This window comes from Hyperolius riggenbachi, chromosome 1, assembly GCF_040937935.1.
Source record: "Hyperolius riggenbachi isolate aHypRig1 chromosome 1, aHypRig1.pri, whole genome shotgun sequence".
Classification (NCBI taxonomy): domain Eukaryota; kingdom Metazoa; phylum Chordata; class Amphibia; order Anura; family Hyperoliidae; genus Hyperolius; species Hyperolius riggenbachi.
In genome coordinates this window covers 187,097,573-187,115,278 of record NC_090646.1, presented here as the reverse complement: position 1 = coordinate 187,115,278, position 17,706 = coordinate 187,097,573, and the positions used below count along the sequence as shown (strand labels likewise).

At 45.6% G+C, this 17,706-nt stretch overlaps 1 protein-coding gene across 6 annotated transcripts in view; it reads left to right on the top strand.

The window, feature by feature from the left end:
• The first annotated feature begins 2,091 nt into the window (after positions 1–2,091).
• DCLK2 (doublecortin like kinase 2) overlaps positions 2,092–17,706 on the top strand; it is a 134,489-nt gene continuing 118,874 nt past the window's right edge. For 4 of the 6 annotated variants that reach the window (XR_011031070.1, XM_068279181.1, XM_068279191.1 and 1 more), the window contains exon 1: positions 2,093–3,039. Coding sequence is in view for 4 of the 6 variants with exons in the window: in XM_068279181.1 (XP_068135282.1) it covers positions 2,625–3,039 (415 nt within the window). In the remaining 2 variants the exon portion in view is untranslated. Of the gene's footprint in view, positions 3,040–17,706 lie in introns of all 6 variants that reach the window. The other 2 variants (XR_011031071.1, XM_068279197.1) reach the window with 2 other exon arrangements.

Sequence of the window (17,706 nt, the reverse complement as noted above, 5' to 3'; positions counted from 1 at the left end):
AGACTTACACAGAAATGAGGCACTGAGCAGTCTCTGGTCCACCACCCCAAGGCATCCACTACACCCAGGCCGGTTCTGAACTTTTTGCTGACCATCTCACCTAGGTGCTGACGATCACTTTGATTGAATCTTCTGAAGATCTATTGCCCCTAACATATCCAATCGATTCACGCTCAGATAATTTTTGGCAGTTTATTGATCGAGCGTGCAATCAGGTACGACAGAGCAATGGAGATCTATCAAGCACCAATTAAACCACAAGCATTGTTATTGTTAATATTTTAGTATTTATAAAGTACCGACAGCGCTGTAGAGGATATTGTCTTGTCACTTAACTGTCCCTCAGAGGGGCTCACAATCTAATCCCTATTATAGCCATATGTCTATGTATGTATCGTGTGGTGTATGTATTGTAGTCTAGGGCCAATTTAGGGGGAAGCCAAAATTACCCGTATGTTTTTTGGAATGTGGGAGAAAACCAGAGCGCCCGGAGGAAACCTACACAGACACAGGGAGAACATACAAACTCTGTGTAGATAGTGCTTTGGTTGGGAATCGAGCTGGGGACCCAGCGCTGCAAAGCTAGAATGCTAGCCGCTAAGCCACCGTGCTGCCACATTGTACTGCTCGATGTAGCGCTACACAGCGTTGCACTTCATCGAGCAGTACAATACTTGTGGCTCGATTAGTGCTTGATAGATCTTTGCTGAAATCTATCAAGACTGATGCAGTGTGGTGTAGGAATCAATCACTATCCGTTTCATATCTGATTGGAGAGGGAGCAATCGGCTTGACATAGCAGGCCTTAATAAATCACCCATGCATACTTACCTTCAGTTTAGGTTCATACTATGCTGGATAGTAAATTCTAGTTCCGGGCTGCTGCCCATGCAATGTGCATGGACAGGACCACACATGCAGAGTAGCCCATGACTAGACTAGTCTGAGATCTTTCTGAGGGGAACAGTGGTACACCGGAAGGGAGGGAGGACACCTGGAGGACACCAAGGGACCTGAAAAACTATTGGGGGCTGGAAGAATCCTCAGGTAAGTAAAAATCAATTATCTTTTTTTTTACAGTTCAGGTATGCTTTAAAATACATATGCATGCAGACATAAGATGTGCATTTGTCCCAGAGTAAAATGCACCATGAATTACTTTTTTTCCTATGTTGTTGTCATTTAAAGTACCTAGTATTAATCGCACAGATATTGGACATCTCATGGGGAACTCTCATGAATTCAGTTATTTTTAATGGCCCTTCCAGGACAGCGGCACACACTTGTCAAAATTGTGTGCATCAAGTTGGGAGAGCATCTTATTAGAGGTCCTTTCCAGGAAATGCTTTAGAAAAGCAACAGGTGGAAGCAAACAACATTATGACTGGGCATACTTGAGGGTCATTAACATGTTGGACCCTTAAAGGAAACCTGAGAAGAAGTAACTGAAAGTATTTATACTTACCTGGGGCTTCCTCCAGCCCCCATTCAGGCCGTGGAGTTTATCGTAATCTCCCCAGGCCTCTCCAATTGTCCACTGGCCTACCCACTACATCTGGTCAGTTGCACTCTGTTGCAAATGTGCGGTCTGGCATTCCGTGAACCTCAAATCCTAGGCGAGTATAAAGATTTTCAGTTGCTTCATCTCAGGAACACTTTAAGCTACGTGGAGGAGTGCATGCTGTACACACATGAGAAAGGCGAACAATTGTTAGCCGAAGCCGTCGTTGTTGGCCGACTTTAATCTAATGTGTGTTCCTACCTTGAAAAAAACTTTGAGAATGCCAGATAAGGAGATATAGGCATAGTCCAACTCCAAAACCTGTCAGAACTGTGTAATTAATAATACCTACTGTAAGTGACAGTGACCTAGGAAAAAATGTAATTTATAGTGCTTTCCCTCAGGGACAAATGTGCCTCTTTGTTGTGTACACACATGTATTTCTAATTTTTTTTGTGATAGTTGTTCCTTTTAACTAATCTTCCCCCAAATGTGGGTAGTGATTGTCAGTCTCATGCAATGGATGGGTACTCAGCTGCTCCAATGTTCCAGCTGGGGGAGGAGCAGGCACGTCTGAAGGGATGCGAGGATGTCCTCCATCTATGAGCTCTCCCACTACTCCACGCTTTACTAGGGATTCAGGCAGGCAGCTGACTGGGTGGGTGCGTCTCCAGGGCTGGATGGAAGCACCCTGCAATCGTTCGCCTTATCGAAACAGCAGGTTTTGGAGATGCAGAGGGAACAGCTGATTTAGGAATACAGAGGGATCTGTCAGGAAGACAATGCCCGGGCTATTCCATTCAATGTGAGGCTTCAGCAGTCTCCTTACAATCACAATCATTACAGCTGCATAGACTCTGGTCCTTTTCCTTGGAAATACCAGGCTTCGAATGGACTCATGGGGGAGTGACATTGTCATCTGCAGGTTCCCTGATGTCCTCCATCCTATAGCAGCAAGCCCATACTCCACACTGCAGCACCTCTTGCTACTGGATACAACATGCTGCATCTCCGAGGGATCTAAGCCAAAGCGTTGCGTGCCGAGATCGTTTGCATTGGGCGCTGATTGGCTTGGATCCCTCACTATACCGGAGAGGAGGTAGGTGCCCGGCAGGCAATCACAATGGCAAGCGCCAGGAGCATCGAGCTGGAGCATTTCGACGAGAGGAAGAAAAAGCAGAGGCAATCCAGGAGAGCTGGGGGAGGACAGAGCAGCAGCTCGGGGTCTGGAGCCAGAGGCAACGGGCTGATCCCCAGCCCGGCGCACAGCGCCCACTGCAGCTTCTACCGCACACGCACCCTGCAGGCGCTGAGCTCCGAGAGAAAGGCCAAGAAGGTGCGCTTCTACCGCAATGGGGACCGCTACTTCAAAGGACTGCCCTACGCCGTGTCCAGCGAGCGCTTCAGGTCCTTCGATGCTCTGCTCATGGAGCTGACCCGCTCCCTCTCTGACAATGTCAGCCTCCCGCAAGGCGTGCGCTGCATCTACACACTGGATGGCAGCAAGAAGATCACCAGCCTGGAGGAGCTGCAGGAAGGTAATTATTATCCATCAGTCAGTGATTCTCCTGGACAGGGCCATCTAAATGGTGGAAATGAGCCACGTTTGCATTATTATATGTCTAATATGATTTGATGTCAGCATGCTCACCTTGCTGATTCACTGCTCATTTGTACTATAATACAACTGAGGCAGACCCCGCCAAGCACAGAGATGGAGGTGGTACCTGACCAAGATGGCTCTGGATTCTAATTCTGAGCATTAGTATTCTGGACATGCCTCTGACAGAAATTAATGGCAGGCCTGGAAAGTAGTACTCATGCCGGGTAAAGGGGTTGGCCATAGAGATTGCTGACAGTTCCATTATTGCTCCAGCATTTAATTGGCAGCTGGTCCACATAGATGACCCAAAGAACGGTCTGCTCAAATAACCTGCTGCTTTCTGCATTGGTGTAAGAATATATAGGTTTCCACACACTGGCCATGTGATGTGTAAATCAATAACGGGAAAGCCTATTCTTATTTATGCACCAAGAGGGATCCACCACTGACATCACAGGCAATTAGAGAAATTCTCCAGTGGATGGTGCAGATTAAACAAATCCATTCATGGGTCTTATGTACTAATTGGATACTGTACATTTGCTACATTTTGCCTTTGTTTTTAGCATTACTATATTTGACAGAAAGCAGAAGTATGGCATTTGTGTGTCTAAGTCTGGCCTGGCTTCCAGGCTTTCTTTATTCAGCTAATCCACAGTTGTCAGGTGGTCTAGGAATCCTCTGCCACAGTTACTCACGTGCAACAAATGTATCATTTTTACAGTTATGTTTATACATTGTTTTATTCTTGTCTACTTTTTTTTTTTTTTTAGGACAACTGAAGTGAGCATAATATGGAGGCTGCCATATGTATTTCCTTTCAAACAATACCAGTTCCTGGCAGCCCTGCCAATCTTTTTGATGCAGTAATGTCTAAATAACACCAGAAATAAGCATGCAGCTAATCTTGTCAGATCTGACAATAATGTCAGAAACACCTGATCTGCTGCATGCTTGTTCAGGGTCTATGGCTAAAAGTATTAGAGGCAGAGGATGAGCAGGATAGCCAGGCAACTGGTATTGCTTAAAGGATGGATGAAAGCCATAACTGGAGAGCAAATTTAGAGGGATACAATGGCTATCATTCATGAACAGGCTGTCGGTAAAGAGAATTAGTGCGGGAAAACACCGCTGGCGGATTTTTAGACTTCTGGGTGGGCATTCATAAAGATGTATCCATGTGCGGAAGCAGTGCGGAGATTCCCCGAGCTAAGCTGGCGGTAAGCAGGCGGTAGGCTTGCGGAGACACGGAAGCTGCCGAGTTGATACATTTCTCCGTGTTCCGCTCTGCTGCAGCTGCCTGGGAGGACTCTGTGTCTCCATCCACTTACATTGGTATCGCCACATCAGAGGGAGCGGTACTTCCCGACCTCACACCGCTTGCGGTGATCTTCATGAATGAACATTTTGCTACATTTGTACCGATAATCACCGCACAAGGCGGTGATTTATCACTCTGCTCGGTAGTGTCATTTTTCCATGCGGAAAGAGCCTTTATGAATGCTGACTTTGCCGAGTGGTCGGTAAAGTCAGCTGTTTTAAGCATTTCCGCATTCCCAATGTGTTTAGAAAGGATAGAACAGGGAAAATAGGTGGAGGGGTTTGTCTCTTTGTTAAGAATTCTTTTACAGCTGTCCTCAACGATGAGATGGAGGAAGATTGCGAAGATGTGGAGTCCGTTTGGGTAAATATTCATGGTGGAAATAAAGGCTGCCAATTGCTTATTGGGGCATGCTACAGGCCACCACATATTCATGAAGCTGCAGAACTGCAATTACTACAGCAGATTGAAAAAGCTGCAAGTAAAAATTAGGTCATAGGGGTGACTTCAACTTTCCAGACATTGACTGGGGTATTAAGGCTACCCATTCTGGTAAAAGCAGCAGATTTATGGCATCACTACAGGACAATTACTTGACTCAAATGGTAACGGAACCAACTAGGGGGAATGTGTTACTGGATTTGATCATTTCTAATAGACCAGATAATGTATCAAATGTGCAGGATCAAGAACATTTGGGAAATAGTGATCACAACATGATAACGTTTGATCTGGTTACTGATGGGCAGCGGAACCACTAAAACTATGAATTTTAGAAAAGCTAAGTTCAATCAACTCAGGCAGGCACTAAAGGTGCGTACACACATGCGACTATAGTCGTTTGAAACGATCGTTCCCCGATCGTTTCAAACGACGATCGTTTAAAAAAAAAACAGCCAACGACCATTAAGTCTAACGACGGATGAGTTAGATCGTTAAAAACGAACGATCTAGCTTGGCGGATTTTTCCCAACGGCGATCGTTTGCAAAAGTAGGACATCATTGGAAACGGTCGTTCGTACTAGGCTTGACATGCGCGTTTCACTATTTCTCCATGGGACTTTTCATTTTTATGCGCAGGCGCAATAGGTGCTTTTACGTGATGTAACATTCGTTCTAACGATGTGATCATTACACACCTTTTAAAACTAACTTTACTTAGGTCGTTCTTTCGTCAATTAAAAGTTTGTTCCTCGTTGACAACGAACGATCGTTGTCGAATGTGTGTACGTAGCTTAAGTTTGGTGAGCTGGGATAATGTACTACAAGGGAAGGACACTGAAGGGAAATGGCAAGCTTTTAAACTTATTCTCAATCAATATTGTAGTATGTATGTCCCATATGGAAACAAAATGTCTAGGTTAGATAAACTTGGTTTATTTAGTCTAGAGAAAAGACGACTTAGAGGGTATCTTATTAACATGTATAAACACATCAGAGGGCAATACAAAAGCTTGGCGGATGAGCTTTTTGTCCCTAGGCCTTCTCAAAGGATTAGAGGACATGATCTGTGCATGGAGGAAAAATGTTCTAGCCATTATTTAGAAAAGGGTTCTTTACAGTAAGAGTGATTAAGATGTGGAATGCATTGCCACAGGACGTAGTTATGGCAAATTCTATACCGGCATTTAAAGGGGGCTTAGATGCTTTCCTTGCATTGAAAGACATCCATGGCTACAATTACTAGGTAATGCCCAATGATGTTGTTCCAGAGATTTTATCTGATTGCCATCTGGAGTCGGGAAGGAATTTTTTTTCCCTTTTGGGGCTAATTGGACCATGGCTTGTAAGGGTTTTTCGCCTTCCTCTGGATCAACAGGGATATGTGAGGGAGCAGGCTGGTGTTGTACTTTGTTCTCTGGTTGAACTCGATGGACGTATGTATTTTTTCAACCCAAATAACTATGTAACTATGTAACAAACATGGTAGCCTCCTCATACCTCTTGCTACAGTTGTCCTTTAAAATATTGGCTGTTCTATAGTATATATGCATTCTTCATTAATAAAGCACACACTTAATACACCACACATTTCACAGAGAATATACTATAACCATTCACATTTGTTGCAGCTCCTACAAAGGTTGCCATCTAATATCTATAGCATCCATACTTACTTCTTGGGACAAATATGATAAGAAGCTTGTCAGTTTTCAAATATGTTTTTAAAAAGCCGCCCAGAAGATTCTTTGATCTTTTCCTTACAAAATAATTGTGGTAATTTTTACTTACAGTTTACTTCTCTTTAAAAGATTTAGACTTTGCATTAGGAACAGTAGGGCAGACAGCTACTTATTAATATTCTCCTAGCTTCCTTCACAGAGGGGTTATCTCATGAACACCGTTTAGTGCAGCTGTGATTAAATATAGCTTTCAGCAGTTGAACCACATTCTACAGCCATCTTTAGCATTCACTGCCCATATCAACATGAGATATGGGAAAAGCAGCATCTGATTGGACTAGTGCCATAGCCAGTCTTTTTTAAATCTCCCAGCACTGCATATAATGGCATCATTTCTCTTATGTAAACTGGTGGAGCTGCTACTGTATGGCTGCAGTATGGACCTTATAATCCATGCAAAATTAGCTGTTCGTAACTCTGTATGTTATTACTGCTGAGTGTAAGCTTTCCATTGCACTGCTAAATATAGCCCTATTTTTGTCTTTTTTTTTTTCGGGGAAGTAATGTCCTAATCCGAATCTCAAGGATTTAGTGAACCCTTTACATTTAGAGGGTTTCTTTCACTTTTCACATTGCAGAGGCATAACTTGGGGCCTTTTCCACGTAGAAACGCAATTGTGATGCGATTGCATTTCTCTAAAGAGAATCTGTAAGGAAAAAAAGCCCTTGGGAGGTACTTACCTCAAGAGGGGGAAGCCTCTGGGTCCTAATGAGGCCTCCCCCATCTTTTTCCGCCTGGATCCAGTGCTAGCAGCCCTCAAAAATTCACACAGTAGCCGCCTGCAGCACGCAGCAGTATTTACCATATGCGCTCCTGTGCAGTAGTGGCTTTCTGATGGGCTCCTGCGGAAATAGCCGAGCCTGATTGGGTCCGCTGTAAGGCGTGGGCTCGAGTCACCTGTGCAGCAGAGCGGAACTGATTGTGCTCGGCTATTTCCGCCCGGAGCCCATCGCAAGGCCGCTGCTGTGCCTGCGCAGGAGCGCGGATGGTAAACACCGATGTGTGCTGTCCAGGGGTTGCCAGTGCTGGATCGCCAAGGCCTAGGAGGATGGGGGAAGCATCAATAGGATCAAGAGGTCCTCCCAGGGGAAGTTTTCTTTGTTACAGGATTACATCAAACTTCCGCTTCCATGATCTATCAGGTGCACGGCGCAAATTGCAATGCGTTTGCATTTTCCAAGGGAAGGAAAAAATGGCATAAAAAGATTTTGAATTGCAAAATCACAGATAAATCACATGGCGGCGTGATTGCTCTGTGCTGTTCCTGTGCTCCAATACTTTGTATAGGAGCTCAAGCGAACCAAAAATGCAGGAGGACAGCAATTGCAATCAGGAAAAATTGCATCGCAAACACATCGCACATCGGCAATGTTCATCGCTGAGTCCATTTTTTTAGGTACCTAGACTTTTGTGATCAGTGAGCCTGTGTTCCCACTTGATATTGGATCACATGCAGCCAGTGGGAGCAGACAATATAATGTCCGCTCCGATGGTCCGCTGCGATCCAGCTGGGAAGATGCGCTTCCCCATAGGCAATATGGGAAACGCATCGGTCTGGCCCAGGATTATCGCGGACTGCACAGAAGTGCGGTCCACTTACAAATGTGGACAGCTCCAATGTATATCTTAGGAACCGCTCACTCTCCGCTTAGTAATGAGTGGAGAATGAACGGAAAAAGTCAGTTCTCCACTCCTAGAGGGAACAGCGCCTGAATGATAGATATCGGATTTCAAAACGCTACCTGTGCAAAAGGGCCCTTGGAAGCACGCTGAAATTCAGTGTAGTTTGATTCTTGAACTCTTGTCAGAATGAAGTAGATTGTCCTATAAAGACAGATTTCAGCCCTTAGGCTGGGCCATACTTGTTGAAAAGCTCCTGCCATTTTGCGCAATGCAAAACTGCACATTATGCTTTTTTGGTAGCAAATGGTTCACTTGAATTTCTCAATTTTTAAGCCTCGATTCGTGTGCATTTAAAAAAAAAAGATTCCCTGCAGTCCTCAGGACAATGCGCAGGAGTCTCAAGCCATAATTGATTCACCTCAGGGAGCCATCAAAGCGGATTCAAAGGTTAGTGATCTGGGGACAGTGACTGGTCTATCTAATCTGTCCGCAGCCGCATATATAGCAGCACATGCTTCCTTTGAGGATGTACATCCACCACACACTGTTCATCCCATTCTGGGTGCCCCTTGTACCACTGGCTTTACAGTGGGTGTGACTGAGCCTGATTTGTCAGTACAAGGACATACCTCCCTACAGAACTCTGTGCCTTCTGATGACCATTTGATTGAACTTGGCGATTTGGACTATGATCCTGATAGATCCTCGAGGTTTGCAGCAGTGTTTTCGAGACATTTGGGAGCCTCTTCTAATATTAACTCAGAGGCAACGCTCAAATCTGCTTTTATACAACTTGAGGATCTTATGTTGGAAGAGACTAAAGTGTGGTGGGACCTCACCAGTCTCAAGCAATACGTGGCGGAAAATATTATTCCACGTGGCTTGAGAATTAGGAAGGTTCCGACCACTATATACTCAGATAATTTTGTTGTGGAATGGAACGCCATTTTAAGCGAATGTTCAATCAAATTGATGAAATTGATTATTGTCTATGAGGAACAACGATTGGTTGATTTACGACTGCAGGTTTCGGAGATCAAGGGGACTCTTTCCAAACTCGACACGTTGCAGCAGTATGATGAATTAAACAAAAGACTGCTAGACAGCGTGTCGAGGCTTGAGTCTTTGATCACCGACACCAAACGAGTCAAGTATTTACGTGATGTCAACGATTACAATAAGGGTGTTGTTTACGAGTGGGGTCGTTGGGAGGCTACTTTTCGGTCACCTAGACCTACCTCCCGTCGACCCAGAAATAAACCGTCCAAGAAGGTTACTTTCAGCTCACCCGAAACGTCTGACTCTCAGTCAGAGTTATCGGATGCGTCTGTAGTACAGGCATATGGGGCAATTGGTGGCACAAATCCTGCTACAGGTTCCAACAATCAGTTGTCAAAAAACCAGCAGTCCATTCCTTCCCTACCCGCCCAGCACAAGAGGCACAACAAATACAAATACAACAAGAAAAAGGGTCGAGGCGGACGAGGAGAGGGGGTATAAAACACAGGAAGCATAGACTAGTAACTTCAGTTCCTGATTGCGCCACCCATACAGTTGTTAATCTTTCAGCCACCATTTTGTCCGCCTCTGAGCTCGCACTACTTTCACGGGGGCTTTCCTTTGCCCCTTCTACCCACTTTGATGTGTTTTCCACACTCATAGACGTGAACAAATTTGTTAGGTCTGTTCTTCTGAGAAAGCATTTTATTGACGGGCAGACTGCAGTTGGAGCGGAGCATGATTTATCTGATGGTGGAGGTGCGGTCTTGCCTGATATAAGAAGCTTTCGGGACACTAAATCACTTTTGTCTTTGGAGCAATTGCTCTCAGAGACTGTCCCCTTGGTTTCTGAAAGTGATGTCAGGCCTACCTCTATCCGCAATCCAGCCTTTTATCCGACAACTGCCCGCAGTCCCCCCGTTGATGCTTTCCAGGAGGTTGTAGAAAGAGAACTACTCGAACTAGCTTCTGTTAAAGCCTTGGGCCTCCGCGATAACCTCTCCCCGGCCGAAAAGCGGGCCCTCTCCTCCCTTAAAGATAATGTACGTATTGTCATTAGGAATGCGGATAAGGGGGGAGCAGTGGTCGTGCTAGATAGGGATGTTTATCGCATGGAAGCACTGAGGCAGCTCCGGGATGTGGTCACTTATTCTCCTCTGAGATGTGACCCTACGGCGGAGTTTAGCAGACAGCTACTTTCACTCTTGTCCTTGGGTGAAAGCTTGGGAGTAATCTCCCAGCGACTAGCGGAGTATCTCGCTGTGTCTTCGCCTGTTGTCCCGGTGTTTCATCACCTGCCCAAGATACACAAACAGGGGTTTCCCCCAGAGGGCAGGCCAATTGTGGCCGGGATAGGCTCTCTGGGGGAGCGCCTGGGCGACTGGGTAGATGAACACCTACAACCTTTAGTGCGACGTCTTCCCGGTTACATACGAGACACTAAGCATGTGCTTAGCAGTTTTTTACACTTTCAATGGCATGTCCACTACAGTTGGATAGCCATTGATGTTAAGTCACTATACTCTTGCATTCCTCATGCTCTCGCTTTGGACGCTTTGGATTATCACATGGCAAGATACTCCGCTTTTTCTACGGACCTTCAGTTCTTCGTCGGGCGTGCCGTCCAATATCTGCTTACCCACAATTATTTTCTTTTTGAATCTGATTTTTATGTACAACGCTGTGGAGCTTCAATGGGAGCGAAATTTTCTCCCTCACTGGCCAACTTATACATGGGCTGGTGGGAGGAGCTCCATTTGTTTGGTGACTCCAATATTTATTCGAGTCACATTGTGTGGTATGGCAGATATATAGACGACCTGTTGGTCGTCTGGGACGGCACGCACGACGAGGCACATAAATTTGTGGAGCTTCTTAATGCGAACTCTTTGAACTTAGTGTTCACTTTTCAGTGGACCTCCTCTGAGGTCAACTATCTTGACCTCACATTAAAGGGGGACCCTGCCTCTGCCTCTTTGGTTTCTGGCACGTATCGCAAGCCGTGCAGTGGCAACTCCACCCTGAGGGCCAACAGTTGCCATCCGTCCCACACCATCCGTGCAGTTCCCGTGGGTGAGTCCATCCGGGCACGTCGGAATTGTTCTGATGGCTTGGCCCTTGGCGTGGAGCTGGACACTGTGGGGTTGCGTCTTGAGGAGCGTGGCTACCCTAGGTGGATGATAGAGAGGGGTAGGAGGCGGGCCATGATGAGAACTAGGGAGGAATTATTGACTTCTGGCTCCCGCAGAGTGCAGCCACGATTCAATAATGATACGACCTTCGTGACCACGTATAGTCTAGAATATCAACAAATTACGCAGATTGTGAAGAAATCCCTTCCCGTGCTACAGGCGGACGAAACTCTGAATCAGATCATTAAGCAGGGAGTTAGATTTGCCAGTAGGAGGGCCCCCACACTTGGGAGCATTTTGTCACCTAGCCTTCTTTCCTCTAGCACGCAAAGACCGTGCTGGCTTACCACCCCTGGCTCTTATAGATGCAATTTTTCAACTTGCCATTATTGTGCTGTCCACACACCCACTCGTTCTATTGTTTCTTTCTGCAATGGTAAAACCTTTCCTATCAAACAATACATGAACTGTGACACGAGGGGCACGATTTACCTTGTCTCGTGTTCCTCGTGCCATCTTCAATATGTGGGGTGCACTACTAGACACCTCAGACAACGTATAGCTGAACACTATAGGGGGGCTGTGCAAATTTGGACAGAGGCGCCAGGCAGGTTAAAATGATCTAAAAACAACTAAAAAGGAGGAGTACAGGTGGACTTACCTCCTGAAATGATGGACAATCAAGATTGTTCAAATCGCAAATAACAATTTATTTTGGCACTCCGCAACGCGTTTCGCAGGTATAACCCGCTTCATCAGGCAAGGAGTGCAAGCTCAAAAAGGTCAGAGGCGCATTGCCACTATTGGACCTTTTTGAGCTTGCACTCCTTGCCTGATGAAGCGGGTTATACCTGCGAAACGCGTTGCGGAGTGCCAAAATAAATTGTTATTTGCGATTTGAACAATCTTGATTGTCCATCATTTCAGGAGGTAAGTCCACCTGTACTCCTCCTTTTTAGTTGTTTTTAGATCATTTTAACCTGCCTGGCGCCTCTGTCCAAATTTGCACAGTATATAGTCCACCTTGGGTGGAGGGGACTGTCCCCTTCTTTCTATCTACAGAGAGCGACTTTTTAAACCTGAGTGGGGTCAGGTTCTAATACTCCCCACCTGCAGTTCAAGTGGTTGCCTATGTGGTAACCCGTGTTTGTGAGTATATCCACATCTGTTAATTATTTCGCCAACAATTGTTAGACTTACTGCACTATATTGGGCTCTCGGTTTTTCTTTTTGTTTCAAGTGCACTATAGGGGGGCTGGCTGGCTGACTCTGGAAGTGTCAAACGTAGCGAAGCACTTTAGATCGGTCCATTTGGGTGACATGTCCTCTTTCTCATTCCAGGGTATTGAGCGTGTCCTAAGGCCTGTGAGAGGAGGAGACGTTTACAAACGTCTCCTCACCAGGGAGGCCTATTGGATTTTCCAATTAGGGACACGCTCACCGGTAGGGCTTAACGCTAGATGGGACATTAATACAGTCACCTAAACGGATCGCATGATCATTCAAGTGTATATTATATATTTTTTGCCTTTTGTTTTTACATAAGTGTATACATGATCACATGTGTTAACTTTTGTATTCCATGTAGGGGCTTAAATTTATGCTGCTTGATGTCACCTGGTGCATAATCGCATGCATTTGTATTTTTATGCTTTTTATAATGTTTTTATACATTGGATTATCTCAATGTGGGGATTTATTGTGTTTCCCTTTTTTCACTCCTTCCCCCTTCATTGTTTTATATGCACTACTCTTTGTGGGTGGGGTCACTTGAGCATGTGGTATTGGGTGTAACCTCACTCTATTTATGAGTCACCCTTTCTCATTTGCGCCTATGCTATGATTAAGGGCGTGTAACGCCCGAAACATGTCAGCATGTGGTGCTGGTTCTTAGCTTGTATGTGTAACTATTGAATAAAGCCATAGTGATTTCATCGACATCGTGCGGACTTCACTTTCTACATCCGCAAAATAGCAAAGCACGTAGGATTCCTATACTGGTGCTTCCAGTCTAAAGTGGGTCACAGGTGCGTGAAAGCATGCATAAAATGCGAAAAATCATCCATGGAAAACCGCTGGCAGTTTCCATGGACATTAGTGTGTTCTCTCCCTTACTCTTTTGGCTTAAAGAGAACCCGAGGTGGGATTTTATTATGCTAGTGGGGCACAGAGGCTGGTTGTGCACACTAACACCAGCCTCTGTTGCCCCATGGTGTGCCTCCAAGACCCCCCTGCGCGCCGCTATACCCCCGCAGTGCTGGCGACATGCAGCGTTTTGCCAGCACAATGTTTACCTAAGCGCTGTTTGTCAGCGCCGCTCCCCCGCCTCCTCCGTATCGGCGCTACCTGCCCGCGTCACTTCCCTCCAATCAGCGGGAGCGAAGGTACACAGGCGGGTAGCGCCTATACGGAGGAGGCGGGGGAGCAGCGCTGACACAGCGCTTAGGTAAACATTGTGCTGGCGACACGCTGCATGTCGCCAGCACTGCGGGGGTATAGCGGCGCGCAGGGGGGTCTTGGAGGCACACCATGGGGCAACAGAGGCTGGTGTTAGTGTGCACAACCAGCCTCTGTGCCCCACTAGCATAATAAAATCCCACCTCGGGTTCTCTTTAAACCTATTTGAGTATAAAGGATAGCACTCTGGTGCTGCATTGCAAGAGTCCCAGGATACGGTGCAGAGTTTGTGTGTTCTTCCTATTGTGCAGTGCCTCCCACATCCCAAAAACCTACCGATAAGGTACAGTAATTGGTTCCCTACAAACTAGCCTTAATTTGTGGTGGGAATAGCAAACTGTCGTAGCAACTTTATATTGTGAGCTTCTCTCAGGGAAAATTAGTGACATGACGATGAATGTAAATTGCTGCCAACGTTTTGTGTGTGTGTGTGTGTAAATATTATGACTATGGTAGGGATTATACTAGGTGGGAGGAGGTGCCACAGTGTGAGTGTCAGTAGACGATGTTTGGTGTTAGTAAGGAACAATCTTACCTCAATGTGAAGGTTAAAGAGTAAAATTGTTGGACACTAATACAAATGACACGTTTCTCAGGGTTCACCCTCTTCTTGAACACTTTGTCTTATCTTCCTGCAGCATGAATAAGGAGCGCCTGATAGGGATTAGATTGTTAACTCAATAGGGACAGTTAGGGACATGACTATGGACTCTGTGTTGGAAGATGTCATGGTTATATAAATACATATGTTTTCTATCCAGTGTATCTAACTGGGCTCGGTTCCCACTTGGAGTGGATGCAAAACTGCACAGTAAGCTAATCCATTTAGGGGATGTACTGAGGTCCATCACACATTCGCACTGTCCAATTTGCATCTGCTCTGTCCACTGTGTCCACTTCAATTACCGTGTTTGACCGCCATACTAGCGAGTCCCTTGGTTCCGCTGCAGGAGCATGGGGCTCTCCATAGGATTGCAATAGAACAATTCTCCCTAGCAACAGGAATCCTTTTCATTGGTATGGGCATCCCCATGCTTCTGCCTGGCACTTATCTGTTTACTCGCTTCAGGACCGTCTGTGCACCAGGCGTTTTGCAGAAAAATATGGATTCGCAGCAAATTGATCTTAAGTAGATCCTATTTTTAACAATAGGATCCACTTCCTGCGTTTTAGTGAAAGGGCAGAAAACATTCTGTACGGTTTTCTGCACAAGTGGCAACCGAGCCTTACTAATTTAGTAGGGTGGGTGTTTCTGGCAGGGCTGTGAGGTCAAGGGGTTGGAGCAATTTTGGGTACCTGGAATCAGTCAGAAAAAAATGCACAGATTCTGAGTCCTAATAAATTTATGCTGTAGTGTAAAATAGAAAATATTATAAATTGTTCTATTTCTCAGATAATTATCATCATAAATAACTTATATATACAGTAATAGCAGTCATTTCTAAAAGATGCCACTGATGAGTCACACGGTGATGAAAACAATAGGGTGGAGCTTGATGCGGAAGCGAGTTTAGCGTGTCAGCAGAATGGACCCCGGTAGCGGTGACAACACTACACGGGAGCACATGCACCAAGTGCGCGGCGGAGGTAACGTGAATGAGCCTGGATACGGAAGCCTGCCAGCCGGCCAACTTACAGGGGAAAGTCCGTTCTGTAAAACTGTACGCCTTATATGTGCGCTATTTATATTGAGGTTGATCATCATAAGTGGACCAGTGACACGTATCAAAATGAGAAGAGGGACCTGAGTGGTGAGGGACAACCTGGGAATGTTCCCAAGGCGCTTCAGACCCCTAGATTGGGTCAGAAATTGCAGTAAGTGAACCACAAAAGGGTGTGGTGATGACCTGTTCACATAGAAGGGAAGTGACCATTGAACTACCTAAGGAAAAGGGAGGATTGCTGTTTTTTGAAATAGTGGTGCAAGTGGAATTAAGAGGACTGGTTCACACTAGCTGTTGCTGAACTGTTTATGTGGAGAGTGCAATTTTTTTTTTAGGATATAATATACTAGATGCTGTTTTATGGACTAGATTTAAGTAGATGGTTATAAGGAACTTATCTGTATCTTTTGTATTTTTATTGTATCTGGGGAAAGTTGCACCGAGAGCCGGGCTGAGACCTCCACTTCCCGGTCTAGGGGCTTGTTCCCCGCTGATGACGTGCAGGCTGGAACACAGGCTACAATTATAGGCAGAGGGCGCGTTCTCCGTACGCCCTCCGCAAAGGTAAACTGTAGTCAGCTGACAGCGCAGTGTCAGCTGATTTTACAGCTGACACTTAGGCAGGATGTACTGCCGTCTGGATGTGCGGAGTGTGGCTGGCCACTGATTGGATGAGAGTTGTATTTAAAGGTGCTGAGTGCTCCCAGTCATCGCCCGTGATAGCATAGCTGTGGCTAGTTGCTGGTTGGGTTGTGCACTCTTACCTGTGTCATTGTTATCTGGAATTGACCCTTGCGTCAGGAAGTGAATTACAAAACCACCCTGGAAAAGCGCCTTTACCACACACTCAGCGCATAGTGGAGCGCCGAGAGGGGAGGGGGAGCGCACAAAAACGCAAAACGCTTGTGTTTGCATTTTCAATTTTAGGTTTGAATGAGGCCTAATAGAGGAAGAATCCCCTCATTCTTCTGCAGAGTACCTGCACATCACTCTTATATGTACCCACAAAAAACAAACAAAAGAAACTTCACTACCCATCAATATGTGTAGAAATTGTATTGCAAAAGTACAATTTTACTATAGACCACAGTCCTAGGGAGTAGCTATACCATATATAGGGCCTTATATTCACTTTGTATCATAGGAAATTAACTGAATAAGGGCCAGTTCACACTTTTATAATAAAAAATAAATTAAAAAAAGGGTTTTTTAACCTCCACTCAGCGCAGAAACGGATGCTAATATTAAAAATAGAATCTGCATGCACTTGTTTACCGTAAAGGCCAGGACAGTGTCCTTTCTCACTAGGCTAATACTAACGTGTCCCACTGTGGCTCTGTCCCTCGTGCATAGCCTGGTGGCTGGCAGAAGCATGGGAATCTCCATTGGGCTGCAAAAGACCAATGGGAATCCTCAGCAACAGGAAGAATGCTCATTGGAACATGCTGAACCAATGAAAATTCTCCCTGTTGCTATGAAGAATTGGAGGCTGTCTACCTCCAACTTGAAGACAGGCTCTCCAGAAACAACATCCCTGACCCTCTTCAATCTGGCTTCAGGAAATATCACAGCTGTGAAACAGCCCTCACCCAGATTTGCAATGATCTGCTCATTGCAAGAGACAAGGGTCAATGTTCCATCCTGATTTTGCTCGACCTCTAAGCGGCTTTTGACACAGTCGATCATGAAATCTTGCTCAACAGGCTACAAGAGTACTGTGGCATAGATGGCATTGTTCTCCAGTGCTTCAACTCCTTCCTGGCTGGCAGAACACAAAGGGCAGCCTTAGGGCCCTTCCTCTCCAACCCTGTACCACTAAAATACAGTGTACCTCAGGGCGCAATATTATCCCCTTTACTTTTCACCATATACATGCTGCCACTTGGAGAAATCATACAAAAACATGGCCTGACATATCATTGCTATGCTGATGACACCCAGCTATATTTGTCATTCAAACCTGGCATCACAGACCCTAGTCCACAAATAAACTCATGCTTAGCTGAGCTTCAGGAGTGGATGAATATGAATTGGCTAAAACTTAATGCTGACAAAACTGAGGTTCTTGTTATCGAGGGCCAGGGCTCAACAGCAAAGCAGCCCCAGTCTCAACCAACACCACTAAGGATAGGGAGCTCCGACCTGAAAAACTCAGACTGTGTGCGCAGCCTGGGAGTACTGATTGATAGGAAATTAAGCTTCAGGAATCAAATCTCAGCTGT